This window comes from Electrophorus electricus, chromosome 6, assembly GCF_041902795.1.
Source record: "Electrophorus electricus isolate QZ-2024a chromosome 6, ASM4190279v1, whole genome shotgun sequence".
Lineage (NCBI taxonomy): Eukaryota > Metazoa > Chordata > Actinopteri > Gymnotiformes > Gymnotidae > Electrophorus > Electrophorus electricus.
This window is the reverse complement of record NC_137502.1, coordinates 32,683,215-32,698,480: the sequence shown is the minus strand read 5'-3', so window position 1 is coordinate 32,698,480 and position 15,266 is coordinate 32,683,215. Positions and strand designations below refer to the sequence as shown.

The window sequence follows — 15,266 nt, the reverse complement described above, 5'->3', positions numbered from 1 at the left end:
GAGACGTTTTTATTGTGCTGTTAATCAGTACAGAATCACTAGCTCCAAAAGATCAACATGAATCAAATACAAGAAACAAATGTACTGATTAAATGGCATAAATATATAAATGCACAAAAAAGCAAATAAATAAATACATAAATACATAAATAAATAAATAAATAAATAGATGCGTACACAAATAAACAAATAAATAAATGTCTTAAGAAAGGACATATCACAAAACTAGTCCTCTTAAAGGTCTTATAAGACATTCCCATAACGATGCTTAGACTCTTCGTGACCAGAACTCGTTATCTGAAGTCTCCACCACAATGAACTGTAGAAGACTCAGAACCTCAAGCCGAACCGTCTCCCAAGCGCAATCACTGAATTCCTGTGAAAGATTAGCGGGAAGAACACGCAATGTACTAAATCTATATCAGAACGTTTTGCAAATAAAGTAACTAATTACTATGTAATTATACACTAAGCTCATCCTTGTCCCCATTTCAGAAAACACATACCATGTCTTTCAAGAGTTTTTTCAGTTTCTCAAAATAGTCAGTTATGGCAGCGTCTCTCGCAGAAAAGTCGTCTTCATCCTTTTGTGTTTTCCCCGAAATCTGCAACAAGTTGGTTCATTTAATACAATGTACATTCGACATTTTACAACCTGCCGTAATATATTTTGCAAATCACTTATAGTTTCTTACACATTTGCTCTCATCGATCTGCCGGTACACAATGTTTTGAAAGTCTTCAAGCTTTTGACCGTCCCAGGACTGTGGAATGCCGTAGTTGTCGAACAGAGACTCTATGCTCGTTAAGGTTTTATAAACAGCTTTCGCAACTGCCAAGTCCTGTCGAGGTCCAATACATATATTTAAATGAATATACATTTGCCACTCATAAACATTTGCTACAAACATTTACTATATCCTTAGAGATCGCCGATTTTACAGGTTTTCTAGCAAAGACTGACCCTTTCGGTCAGTTTCAGGTCTTTATCCCGATTCGCCGCTTCTAATTTTAATTGAATAGTTTGATTATAATTTTATATTTAGTTCTAACACTGCTGGGGACGAATCTAAAACTGTTTGAAAAAAGTAGCCTACATCTTCTGCTAGAGCCAGAACACTTGTTACAGAAGTGATTGTATGATAGTCTGGCCAGTTCGTTATGTAGCTATCGCATATATCCAAACCTAGCCTACGCATGATCACAGTCGGCACGTTTCTTCCCTCACCCCACAGCCTATTGCTTTTTTTGCTGTTATGATGTCACAGCTTTAGCCTATAGCTATTATTACGCTGTGGGCTACGAAGACGCCATGCTTGAAAGTGCACTCCCCAAACAGCAAACGTTGGTCCAGCTCTGGCTTTCATACAGTATATTTCCGTCTTATGCCTCACCTATAAATGTTTCCAAGGCATTAGAACTAACCTGTTTAGAGGCGTTGCGCAGCAAAGCCGACTCTGGCAAACTGATTTCAACTTTGTCGTCCAGACATTGAGAAGGAAACGGGCCACTCTATTGAGAGACCAGGAAAGTCAAACAACAACAAAAATACAAAAAAACAACGAAAGAGAGCACAAATAAACGTTGCAAGGCATTACATTAATCTCGGTCAGCACTGTATGCCTACATACCACTTTTAATAGTAGGTTATGTGTTCTTGGTATAAGCGTCCATTGCAGTTTGCAATTTGTGGGCATCGACCAAACCTGTGCAATGCACAGAATGGCGCCGATCCAAACCAAACACTGATATGTCATCCTGAAACAAGGCTTCAGACGGGGCTGTAGAGGTGAAAAGAAGAAAAAATGGTTAGTCTTTTGGATTCGTGCGTTAACGAAAAGAAGCTGTGATCATAAATGCTCACAAGAGCGAATCTACCTTTGATTCGGAATATTAGGAATATCTCCAAAGTATCTGTTCATTCTGATGCCCATCGCGCGGTTTTTGTAGTGCGGATTTGTGGATGTTTGAAAAGTGAAATTTGTTTTAGAAGCGAAAGGATCAATTGATTATATTTAGTCCGAATTCTTTCACAGTTGGGCTTTTCCCCATGACGACGTTTTCGCTTCAAGTTCTAGTGCATTCAAAGCTTGAATAGTTCTAACGAAAGTATCTATCTATCTATCTATCTATCTATCTATCTATCTATCTATCTATCTATCTATCTATCTATCTATCTATCTATCTATCTATCTATCTATCTATCTATCTATCTATCTATCTAACTGTCTGTCTGTATGTCTGTCTGTATGTCTGTCTGTATGTCTGTATGTCTGTCTGTCTGTATCTATGTCTGTATAAACATCTTATCTATAGATCCATGTCAAAGTACATAAACGTAATCGTTTCGTTACTATCCTGTTTCTACCGCCCTTGGTATTACATTGTTCTCTCTCTCTCTCTCTCTCTCTCTCTCTCTCACACACACACACACACACACACACACACACAAACACTCATTCGTTTATGCACACCTACCTACGTATCTTTCCTAAATCGTCTTATGAAATGAGCATTTATTATGTGTCAGTTTACAATAACTTGAAATAACTGAAAAAAAACCGTTACCATGTGGTCATATGATGGCTCAGATTTTCCAGGCAAACGCTCTATCGAACACACATCAGATTCATCAGAGGGCTAAATCCAAATTATTATAAAATCCGTTTTATGTTAACAGAATTGTCTTTTTCTTATTTAACTGATATGCAAATGATTCGAAACTATTTTTAAAGGAAAAAACTTCGCTGCTCTCAATCCAATTTGTTTTACTGCATAAATGTTATTTCTATGAATTTGGTGCATGCTGTTTCCAACTTGAAGACTTTCTTAACTTCTTCTAAATTCTTTTATTAATATTATTGTTGTTGTTCTTGTTCTTGTTGTTGCTGCTGTAGTACATAGTATTGTACACACATTATATCTTCTATTCTAGAGATTTCTGCTCAATTTGATCTGACTTTGGCCTTTTTTATCATAACTGTGAATACATTTTTAATTGGCTATATCGCCATGTTGCGCATCTAACCTGGTCTGGGCGGGTTACGTTCAGCATAACCGGTGGATCACAAGACTGCTTAGTGTTCCAGATTTAACTTCCACATTCTGTTGAAATAGTTTCATCGTTTACAGCAGCATGAACTATGAGGCAATAATTTTGCCAAGGTCCTTAGAGATCGCGGAATATTCTAGACTGACCTCTCCTGACAGTTTCAGGTCTTCTTCCATAACTTACCGTAAATTACGCCTAATTTTATAATTAATTTTATAGTTCGATTATATATATATATATATATATATATATATATATATATATATATATATATATATATATATATATATATATATATATATATATATATATATATATATATATTTCTATTTAGTTATTACACTTCTGTTATTAAACAATAATTTTAAAAGACACATACCATCCGTTTTAGCCAGTGCACTACACTTGTAGCCAGTTTTGTTTCAAAAAAGAAATACCATACAAACATAACTAACAGAGGCTTGTGGACGTAGCCATGCGGTTTTGTATTGCAAGTCGGTGGTAAAAATAATGTTCACAATTCATTACATTTTTGAGAGAACTTTTGCGCATCCAAGCGGGCAGAGTTTAGCTGTGCTTTCTCCTTTCAGACAAGATGCAGGATGCAAGTCATTGTTTCAATAAACAAAACCGTTTAATGAAACAACAGCGAAACATGTTAAACCGCAAAAATAAAGCAAAGACACACATCAATGAAGATCATTTAACTAAAATCATGGTAGAACACTTACAGAGCAATAAGAATAACCAGCCGCGGGAAACAGAAGGAAATGGGCATATATTCATAATACAATTACTTATTGTAACTAGGCACAGGCGAGCAAGTTAACAAGGGCTTGGTGTGGCGACATGTGTGAAACAGGGATGCAGCACAAGAACACGGCGGCACGCCAAACACAAAACACAAACAAACGCCACGTTGACAGTCCATCACGTGGACGGGCAGTTGTGGAGGGCAGCGTGACGGTAGTCCCCCCTCTGACCCCGAAGGCGCAGCTCCTGCCGCGCAAACTGGACGGGCTATGGTTTCCAGGTGGGATCACGAAGTGGGATCTGGGACCAGGACAGGAAGAGTTGGGCAAGGAGCCAGAGCTCCCACAGAGTGAGAATGGACCAGAACCGTCAGGGAAGGGACAGGTCAGGGACTGAACATGGCTGAATGGGCAGACGAGCTGGACCAGGAACAGTGAGAGTAACTGTGACGGGGACAGGGTAAGGACTAACTGGGACTAGGGCTAGAGGACAGGCCGGTAAGAGTCCAGAGGCAGACCAAGAGGCGGCACCAGTCGAGCGCCCTGATACAGGATTCATTGATGGCAGGGTCTTCCTGGGAGCAGATCTATCTATCTATCTATCTATCTATCTATCTATCTATCTATCTATCTATCTATCTATCTATCTATCTATCTATCTATCTATCTATCTATCTATCTATCTATCTATCTATCTAATGTTTCGTAGTCTATAAATATGCTACAGTATCGCAGCACTATTACCCCATAGAAGTACCCATGCACTAAATGTGATATTGCTTATTTTGTAACTGTAATATTTATTGTTGTTGTTGTTGTTATTATTAATGTGTTTTTATAGTTGTCATTTGTTGAAGTTGTTGTTCATGCTTTTATTTCTAAAAACAGGCCGGTGCAATCAAACAATCTATTTATGTCACACTGAAGCACATGTACTCCGTGTTCGACAACGACGAAGTTCCGGAGCAGTGGAGCGTCCAGGAAAAGTTTGAAGACTTTCAGAACATTCTTTATCGTCAGACCGAGGAGAATGAATGTGTAAGGAACATATTCATCCGTTTCCGTAGTCCTATCATCCCAGTTATTAAAGATGATCTGTTTGGCTAGATGGTACCCAACCAGTGTATTTGCTTATGCCACTCCTATCGTTAGAAACACTTTTGTTTCCCTTCGCAATTTCAGGTCGTGAACAAACAATTTGAATCCCTGGACGACTTTCTTAAGCGAGAGACTGCGCTCCGAGTGTACTTCGAGAAACTCAGAACCATTTTAAAAGAGAAGGTAAATAAACTTCAGGAACTTTTGCGTTCTAGATTGAACAAATTGCACGTTATGGAGAACAGGATTAAATCGCATTGTTATTATTACTCTTTCGCCCAGTCTTTATGTTTTTTTCTTCTTCAGGATTTCCAGTACTGCGCATGGGAGTTCGTACGCGATGAGGTACAACACATTCTGCTGTTTATTCTGAAGACAGACTTTGACGGTTGGTTTTCCCGCCGAGGTTGAAGAACAGCTTGACGGCTGTAATGCTTCCTAAAATATTAGACATTTTTCATTTGACCTAAATAATTGCTGTCTGCTTGCTTGTTTATTTGGAGATTCTGTACACGATAGTTAACTAAAAATAAACTAAGCTGGGAAATCAGTTTCATAATCTCCAATATTTCTGTTGATTGTGCTGTGTATTCCTAGCCTGTTGCTAAAGTGTAACCTACATATAATCGCCATTGCAAAATTCTTTTGTTGCTTGTCCTGTTCGCTGAGAAGATCAAGTAAGCTTAGGTTAAGCTATTACAGTTAAAAACAAATGTTGGGTTTGTACGCTGTCTTTACACGCTTCTTGTTTGTAGGTTATTTCGACATCGCATGAATATATTGGCCTGTGATCTAAGACCTCTAGCGTTAATTACTACAGCTGTCTAACACTTAGCGTTTGTTACTGAAGTTGCCTATCGTTTATCGTTAATTACTACAGCTATCTAACGCTTAGTGTTTACCACTGTTCTCAAATCCGAATAGCTGCGGCTTCAGCACTGGATAGCTCACCAAAGAGGAGCTTTGACTAACCAAGCACGTTTGGTGACAGACAGTCGCAAAGAAAAAAAAGGGGACAATTGCTATTGTTTAATACCGAAAAACGTAGCAGAGCCGAGGACATTGGTTCTGGTCATTCTTGGCGACTATTAGCTAGTTACACTGTTCAATCTGTTGTTTTAAATGTTAGGGTCTGAGATGGTCTCTGGATGGCTTGGTGCCATATTTTGTCAATGAGCCTTGTCTTTTGATGCACATCACCTATTAGAATTGGCCCGAATAAAAATGTACTTCTTTAGGTCTTTTTGTTTCTTAAAATTCAGCCAAAAAGTGATTTAGTGTTTAAGTGAATGTGTACTCTGAAACGTATTCGTAGGCAAGTAGTGTAATAACCTTTAGTGTACACATTAGAAATTCTTCTGCAGAGTATTGAAACTCGAAATCGGTATATTTGACAAACTCAGATTTGCGTGTTATTGTATGAATTAACTAAAGGCAACGTACTTGAAGAAGTAAAATAAAAGCTACAGCACTATCCTCCTCCACTATCCTTTTTGTCCACGTGTCATTCATGACAAGGAAGAGACCTTTTGGCCAAGCAGCCCACCAAAACGTTCGGCGTGCTTGGAATTGCATAACGGTAGTCACAAATACTTTTAGCGAGACGTTTTTATTGTGCTGTTAATCAGTACAGAATCACTAGCTCCAAAAGATCAACATGAATCAAATACAAGAAACAAATGTACTGATTAAATGGCATAAATATATAAATGCACAAAAAAGCAAATAAATAAATACATAAATAAATAAATAAATAAATAAATAGATAGATGCGTACACAAATAAACAAATAAATAAATGTCTTAAGAAAGGACATATCACAAAACTAGTCCTCTTAAAGGTCTTATAAGACATTCCCATAACGATGCTTAGACTCTTCGTGACCAGAACTCGTTATCTGAAGTCTCCACCACAATGAACTGTAGAAGACTCAGAACCTCAAGCCGAACCGTCTCCCAAGCGCAATCACTGAATTCCTGTGAAAGATTAGCGGGAAGAACACGCAATGTACTAAATCTATATCAGAACGTTTTGCAAATAAAGTAACTAATTACTATGTAATTATACACTAAGCTCATCCTTGTCCCCATTTCAGAAAACACATACCATGTCTTTCAAGAGTTTTTTCAGTTTCTCAAAATAGTCAGTTATGGCAGCGTCTCTCGCAGAAAAGTCGTCTTCATCCTTTTGTGTTTTCCCCGAAATCTGCAACAAGTTGGTTCATTTAATACAATGTACATTCGACATTTTACAACCTGCCGTAATATATTTTGCAAATCACTTATAGTTTCTTACACATTTGCTCTCATCGATCTGCCGGTACACAATGTTTTGAAAGTCTTCAAGCTTTTGACCGTCCCAGGACTGTGGAATGCCGTAGTTGTCGAACAGAGACTCTATGCTCGTTAAGGTTTTATAAACAGCTTTCGCAACTGCCAAGTCCTGTCGAGGTCCAATACATATATTTAAATGAATATACATTTGCCACTCATAAACATTTGCTACAAACATTTACTATATCCTTAGAGATCGCCGATTTTACAGGTTTTCTAGCAAAGACTGACCCTTTCGGTCAGTTTCAGGTCTTTATCCCGATTCGCCGCTTCTAATTTTAATTGAATAGTTTGATTATAATTTTATATTTAGTTCTAACACTGCTGGGGACGAATCTAAAACTGTTTGAAAAAAGTAGCCTACATCTTCTGCTAGAGCCAGAACACTTGTTACAGAAGTGATTGTATGATAGTCTGGCCAGTTCGTTATGTAGCTATCGCATATATCCAAACCTAGCCTACGCATGATCACAGTCGGCACGTTTCTTCCCTCACCCCACAGCCTATTGCTTTTTTTGCTGTTATGATGTCACAGCTTTAGCCTATAGCTATTATTACGCTGTGGGCTACGAAGACGCCATGCTTGAAAGTGCACTCCCCAAACAGCAAACGTTGGTCCAGCTCTGGCTTTCATACAGTATATTTCCGTCTTATGCCTCACCTATAAATGTTTCCAAGGCATTAGAACTAACCTGTTTAGAGGCGTTGCGCAGCAAAGCCGACTCTGGCAAACTGATTTCAACTTTGTCGTCCAGACATTGAGAAGGAAACGGGCCACTCTATTGAGAGACCAGGAAAGTCAAACAACAACAAAAATACAAAAAAACAACGAAAGAGAGCACAAATAAACGTTGCAAGGCATTACATTAATCTCGGTCAGCACTGTATGCCTACATACCACTTTTAATAGTAGGTTATGTGTTCTTGGTATAAGCGTCCATTGCAGTTTGCAATTTGTGGGCATCGACCAAACCTGTGCAATGCACAGAATGGCGCCGATCCAAACCAAACACTGATATGTCATCCTGAAACAAGGCTTCAGACGGGGCTGTAGAGGTGAAAAGAAGAAAAAATGGTTAGTCTTTTGGATTCGTGCGTTAACGAAAAGAAGCTGTGATCATAAATGCTCACAAGAGCGAATCTACCTTTGATTCGGAATATTAGGAATATCTCCAAAGTATCTGTTCATTCTGATGCCCATCGCGCGGTTTTTGTAGTGCGGATTTGTGGATGTTTGAAAAGTGAAATTTGTTTTAGAAGCGAAAGGATCAATTGATTATATTTAGTCCGAATTCTTTCACAGTTGGGCTTTTCCCCATGACGACGTTTTCGCTTCAAGTTCTAGTGCATTCAAAGCTTGAATAGTTCTAACGAAAGTATCTATCTATCTATCTATCTATCTATCTATCTATCTATCTATCTATCTATCTATCTATCTATCTATCTATCTATCTATCTATCTATCTATCTATCTATCTATCTATCTATCTATCTATCTATCTATCTAACTGTCTGTCTGTATGTCTGTCTGTATGTCTGTCTGTATGTCTGTATGTCTGTCTGTCTGTATCTATGTCTGTATAAACATCTTATCTATAGATCCATGTCAAAGTACATAAACGTAATCGTTTCGTTACTATCCTGTTTCTACCGCCCTTGGTATTACATTGTTCTCTCTCTCTCTCTCTCTCTCTCTCTCTCTCACACACACACACACACACACACACACACACAAACACTCATTCGTTTATGCACACCTACCTACGTATCTTTCCTAAATCGTCTTATGAAATGAGCATTTATTATGTGTCAGTTTACAATAACTTGAAATAACTGAAAAAAAACCGTTACCATGTGGTCATATGATGGCTCAGATTTTCCAGGCAAACGCTCTATCGAACACACATCAGATTCATCAGAGGGCTAAATCCAAATTATTATAAAATCCGTTTTATGTTAACAGAATTGTCTTTTTCTTATTTAACTGATATGCAAATGATTCGAAACTATTTTTAAAGGAAAAAACTTCGCTGCTCTCAATCCAATTTGTTTTACTGCATAAATGTTATTTCTATGAATTTGGTGCATGCTGTTTCCAACTTGAAGACTTTCTTAACTTCTTCTAAATTCTTTTATTAATATTATTGTTGTTGTTCTTGTTCTTGTTGTTGCTGCTGTAGTACATAGTATTGTACACACATTATATCTTCTATTCTAGAGATTTCTGCTCAATTTGATCTGACTTTGGCCTTTTTTATCATAACTGTGAATACATTTTTAATTGGCTATATCGCCATGTTGCGCATCTAACCTGGTCTGGGCGGGTTACGTTCAGCATAACCGGTGGATCACAAGACTGCTTAGTGTTCCAGATTTAACTTCCACATTCTGTTGAAATAGTTTCATCGTTTACAGCAGCATGAACTATGAGGCAATAATTTTGCCAAGGTCCTTAGAGATCGCGGAATATTCTAGACTGACCTCTCCTGACAGTTTCAGGTCTTCTTCCATAACTTACCGTAAATTACGCCTAATTTTATAATTAATTTTATAGTTCGATTATATATATATATATATATATATATATATATATATATATATATATATATATATATATATATATATATATATATATATATATATATATATATATTTCTATTTAGTTATTACACTTCTGTTATTAAACAATAATTTTAAAAGACACATACCATCCGTTTTAGCCAGTGCACTACACTTGTAGCCAGTTTTGTTTCAAAAAAGAAATACCATACAAACATAACTAACAGAGGCTTGTGGACGTAGCCATGCGGTTTTGTATTGCAAGTCGGTGGTAAAAATAATGTTCACAATTCATTACATTTTTGAGAGAACTTTTGCGCATCCAAGCGGGCAGAGTTTAGCTGTGCTTTCTCCTTTCAGACAAGATGCAGGATGCAAGTCATTGTTTCAATAAACAAAACCGTTTAATGAAACAACAGCGAAACATGTTAAACCGCAAAAATAAAGCAAAGACACACATCAATGAAGATCATTTAACTAAAATCATGGTAGAACACTTACAGAGCAATAAGAATAACCAGCCGCGGGAAACAGAAGGAAATGGGCATATATTCATAATACAATTACTTATTGTAACTAGGCACAGGCGAGCAAGTTAACAAGGGCTTGGTGTGGCGACATGTGTGAAACAGGGATGCAGCACAAGAACACGGCGGCACGCCAAACACAAAACACAAACAAACGCCACGTTGACAGTCCATCACGTGGACGGGCAGTTGTGGAGGGCAGCGTGACGGTAGTCCCCCCTCTGACCCCGAAGGCGCAGCTCCTGCCGCGCAAACTGGACGGGCTATGGTTTCCAGGTGGGATCACGAAGTGGGATCTGGGACCAGGACAGGAAGAGTTGGGCAAGGAGCCAGAGCTCCCACAGAGTGAGAATGGACCAGAACCGTCAGGGAAGGGACAGGTCAGGGACTGAACATGGCTGAATGGGCAGACGAGCTGGACCAGGAACAGTGAGAGTAACTGTGACGGGGACAGGGTAAGGACTAACTGGGACTAGGGCTAGAGGACAGGCCGGTAAGAGTCCAGAGGCAGACCAAGAGGCGGCACCAGTCGAGCGCCCTGATACAGGATTCATTGATGGCAGGGTCTTCCTGGGAGCAGATCTATCTATCTATCTATCTATCTATCTATCTATCTATCTATCTATCTATCTATCTATCTATCTATCTATCTATCTATCTATCTATCTATCTATCTATCTATCTATCTATCTATCTATCTAATGTTTCGTAGTCTATAAATATGCTACAGTATCGCAGCACTATTACCCCATAGAAGTACCCATGCACTAAATGTGATATTGCTTATTTTGTAACTGTAATATTTATTGTTGTTGTTGTTGTTATTATTAATGTGTTTTTATAGTTGTCATTTGTTGAAGTTGTTGTTCATGCTTTTATTTCTAAAAACAGGCCGGTGCAATCAAACAATCTATTTATGTCACACTGAAGCACATGTACTCCGTGTTCGACAACGACGAAGTTCCGGAGCAGTGGAGCGTCCAGGAAAAGTTTGAAGACTTTCAGAACATTCTTTATCGTCAGACCGAGGAGAATGAATGTGTAAGGAACATATTCATCCGTTTCCGTAGTCCTATCATCCCAGTTATTAAAGATGATCTGTTTGGCTAGATGGTACCCAACCAGTGTATTTGCTTATGCCACTCCTATCGTTAGAAACACTTTTGTTTCCCTTCGCAATTTCAGGTCGTGAACAAACAATTTGAATCCCTGGACGACTTTCTTAAGCGAGAGACTGCGCTCCGAGTGTACTTCGAGAAACTCAGAACCATTTTAAAAGAGAAGGTAAATAAACTTCAGGAACTTTTGCGTTCTAGATTGAACAAATTGCACGTTATGGAGAACAGGATTAAATCGCATTGTTATTATTACTCTTTCGCCCAGTCTTTATGTTTTTTTCTTCTTCAGGATTTCCAGTACTGCGCATGGGAGTTCGTACGCGATGAGGTACAACACATTCTGCTGTTTATTCTGAAGACAGACTTTGACGGTTGGTTTTCCCGCCGAGGTTGAAGAACAGCTTGACGGCTGTAATGCTTCCTAAAATATTAGACATTTTTCATTTGACCTAAATAATTGCTGTCTGCTTGCTTGTTTATTTGGAGATTCTGTACACGATAGTTAACTAAAAATAAACTAAGCTGGGAAATCAGTTTCATAATCTCCAATATTTCTGTTGATTGTGCTGTGTATTCCTAGCCTGTTGCTAAAGTGTAACCTACATATAATCGCCATTGCAAAATTCTTTTGTTGCTTGTCCTGTTCGCTGAGAAGATCAAGTAAGCTTAGGTTAAGCTATTACAGTTAAAAACAAATGTTGGGTTTGTACGCTGTCTTTACACGCTTCTTGTTTGTAGGTTATTTCGACATCGCATGAATATATTGGCCTGTGATCTAAGACCTCTAGCGTTAATTACTACAGCTGTCTAACACTTAGCGTTTGTTACTGAAGTTGCCTATCGTTTATCGTTAATTACTACAGCTATCTAACGCTTAGTGTTTACCACTGTTCTCAAATCCGAATAGCTGCGGCTTCAGCACTGGATAGCTCACCAAAGAGGAGCTTTGACTAACCAAGCACGTTTGGTGACAGACAGTCGCAAAGAAAAAAAAGGGGACAATTGCTATTGTTTAATACCGAAAAACGTAGCAGAGCCGAGGACATTGGTTCTGGTCATTCTTGGCGACTATTAGCTAGTTACACTGTTCAATCTGTTGTTTTAAATGTTAGGGTCTGAGATGGTCTCTGGATGGCTTGGTGCCATATTTTGTCAATGAGCCTTGTCTTTTGATGCACATCACCTATTAGAATTGGCCCGAATAAAAATGTACTTCTTTAGGTCTTTTTGTTTCTTAAAATTCAGCCAAAAAGTGATTTAGTGTTTAAGTGAATGTGTACTCTGAAACGTATTCGTAGGCAAGTAGTGTAATAACCTTTAGTGTACACATTAGAAATTCTTCTGCAGAGTATTGAAACTCGAAATCGGTATATTTGACAAACTCAGATTTGCGTGTTATTGTATGAATTAACTAAAGGCAACGTACTTGAAGAAGTAAAATAAAAGCTACAGCACTATCCTCCTCCACTATCCTTTTTGTCCACGTGTCATTCATGACAAGGAAGAGACCTTTTGGCCAAGCAGCCCACCAAAACGTTCGGCGTGCTTGGAATTGCATAACGGTAGTCACAAATACTTTTAGCGAGACGTTTTTATTGTGCTGTTAATCAGTACAGAATCACTAGCTCCAAAAGATCAACATGAATCAAATACAAGAAACAAATGTACTGATTAAATGGCATAAATATATAAATGCACAAAAAAGCAAATAAATAAATACATAAATAAATAAATAAATAAATAAATAAATAAATAAATAGATAGATGCGTACACAAATAAACAAATAAATAAATGTCTTAAGAAAGGACATATCACAAAACTAGTCCTCTTAAAGGTCTTATAAGACATTCCCATAACGATGCTTAGACTCTTCGTGACCAGAACTCGTTATCTGAAGTCTCCACCACAATGAACTGTAGAAGACTCAGAACCTCAAGCCGAACCGTCTCCCAAGCGCAATCACTGAATTCCTGTGAAAGATTAGCGGGAAGAACACGCAATGTACTAAATCTATATCAGAACGTTTTGCAAATAAAGTAACTAATTACTATGTAATTATACACTAAGCTCATCCTTGTCCCCATTTCAGAAAACACATACCATGTCTTTCAAGAGTTTTTTCAGTTTCTCAAAATAGTCAGTTATGGCAGCGTCTCTCGCAGAAAAGTCGTCTTCATCCTTTTGTGTTTTCCCCGAAATCTGCAACAAGTTGGTTCATTTAATACAATGTACATTCGACATTTTACAACCTGCCGTAATATATTTTGCAAATCACTTATAGTTTCTTACACATTTGCTCTCATCGATCTGCCGGTACACAATGTTTTGAAAGTCTTCAAGCTTTTGACCGTCCCAGGACTGTGGAATGCCGTAGTTGTCGAACAGAGACTCTATGCTCGTTAAGGTTTTATAAACAGCTTTCGCAACTGCCAAGTCCTGTCGAGGTCCAATACATATATTTAAATGAATATACATTTGCCACTCATAAACATTTGCTACAAACATTTACTATATCCTTAGAGATCGCCGATTTTACAGGTTTTCTAGCAAAGACTGACCCTTTCGGTCAGTTTCAGGTCTTTATCCCGATTCGCCGCTTCTAATTTTAATTGAATAGTTTGATTATAATTTTATATTTAGTTCTAACACTGCTGGGGACGAATCTAAAACTGTTTGAAAAAAGTAGCCTACATCTTCTGCTAGAGCCAGAACACTTGTTACAGAAGTGATTGTATGATAGTCTGGCCAGTTCGTTATGTAGCTATCGCATATATCCAAACCTAGCCTACGCATGATCACAGTCGGCACGTTTCTTCCCTCACCCCACAGCCTATTGCTTTTTTTGCTGTTATGATGTCACAGCTTTAGCCTATAGCTATTATTACGCTGTGGGCTACGAAGACGCCATGCTTGAAAGTGCACTCCCCAAACAGCAAACGTTGGTCCAGCTCTGGCTTTCATACAGTATATTTCCGTCTTATGCCTCACCTATAAATGTTTCCAAGGCATTAGAACTAACCTGTTTAGAGGCGTTGCGCAGCAAAGCCGACTCTGGCAAACTGATTTCAACTTTGTCGTCCAGACATTGAGAAGGAAACGGGCCACTCTATTGAGAGACCAGGAAAGTCAAACAACAACAAAAATACAAAAAAACAACGAAAGAGAGCACAAATAAACGTTGCAAGGCATTACATTAATCTCGGTCAGCACTGTATGCCTACATACCACTTTTAATAGTAGGTTATGTGTTCTTGGTATAAGCGTCCATTGCAGTTTGCAATTTGTGGGCATCGACCAAACCTGTGCAATGCACAGAATGGCGCCGATCCAAACCAAACACTGATATGTCATCCTGAAACAAGGCTTCAGACGGGGCTGTAGAGGTGAAAAGAAGAAAAAATGGTTAGTCTTTTGGATTCGTGCGTTAACGAAAAGAAGCTGTGATCATAAATGCTCACAAGAGCGAATCTACCTTTGATTCGGAATATTAGGAATATCTCCAAAGTATCTGTTCATTCTGATGCCCATCGCGCGGTTTTTGTAGTGCGGATTTGTGGATGTTTGAAAAGTGAAATTTGTTTTAGAAGCGAAAGGATCAATTGATCATATTTAGTCCGAATTCTTTCACAGTTGGGCTTTTCCCCATGACGACGTTTTCGCTTCAAGTTCTAGTGCATTCAAAGCTTGAATAGTTCTAACGAAAGTATCTATCTATCTATCTATCTATCTATCTATCTATCTATCTATCTATCTATCTATCTATCTATCTATCTATCTATCTATCTATCTATCTATCTATCTATCTATCTATCTATCTATCTAACTG

The 15,266-nt window shown here is 38.2% G+C and overlaps 2 protein-coding genes across 2 annotated transcripts; both read right to left on the bottom strand.

Annotated features, from left to right (window-relative positions):
* Positions 1-268: 268 nt before the first annotated feature.
* On the bottom strand, positions 269-3,228 carry LOC113569389 (interferon alpha-1-like). Its single transcript, XM_081715706.1, has 5 exons — positions 3,199-3,228; positions 1,426-1,512; positions 696-842; positions 507-605; positions 269-376 (listed from the first exon to the last, which is right to left on the bottom strand). Exons 1-5 carry the CDS (start codon positions 3,226-3,228, stop codon positions 269-271), a joined length of 471 nt encoding a protein of 156 aa, XP_081571832.1.
* A 10,074-nt stretch (positions 3,229-13,302) lies between these two features.
* LOC145658517 (interferon alpha-3-like) lies at positions 13,303-14,791 on the bottom strand. The gene is made up of 5 exons (XM_081715705.1): positions 14,666-14,791; positions 14,460-14,546; positions 13,730-13,876; positions 13,541-13,639; positions 13,303-13,410 (listed from the first exon to the last, which is right to left on the bottom strand). The coding sequence occupies exons 1-5, from the start codon at positions 14,789-14,791 to the stop codon at positions 13,303-13,305; spliced, it is 567 nt and encodes a 188-aa protein (XP_081571831.1).
* Between the last annotated feature and the right edge of the window lie 475 nt (positions 14,792-15,266).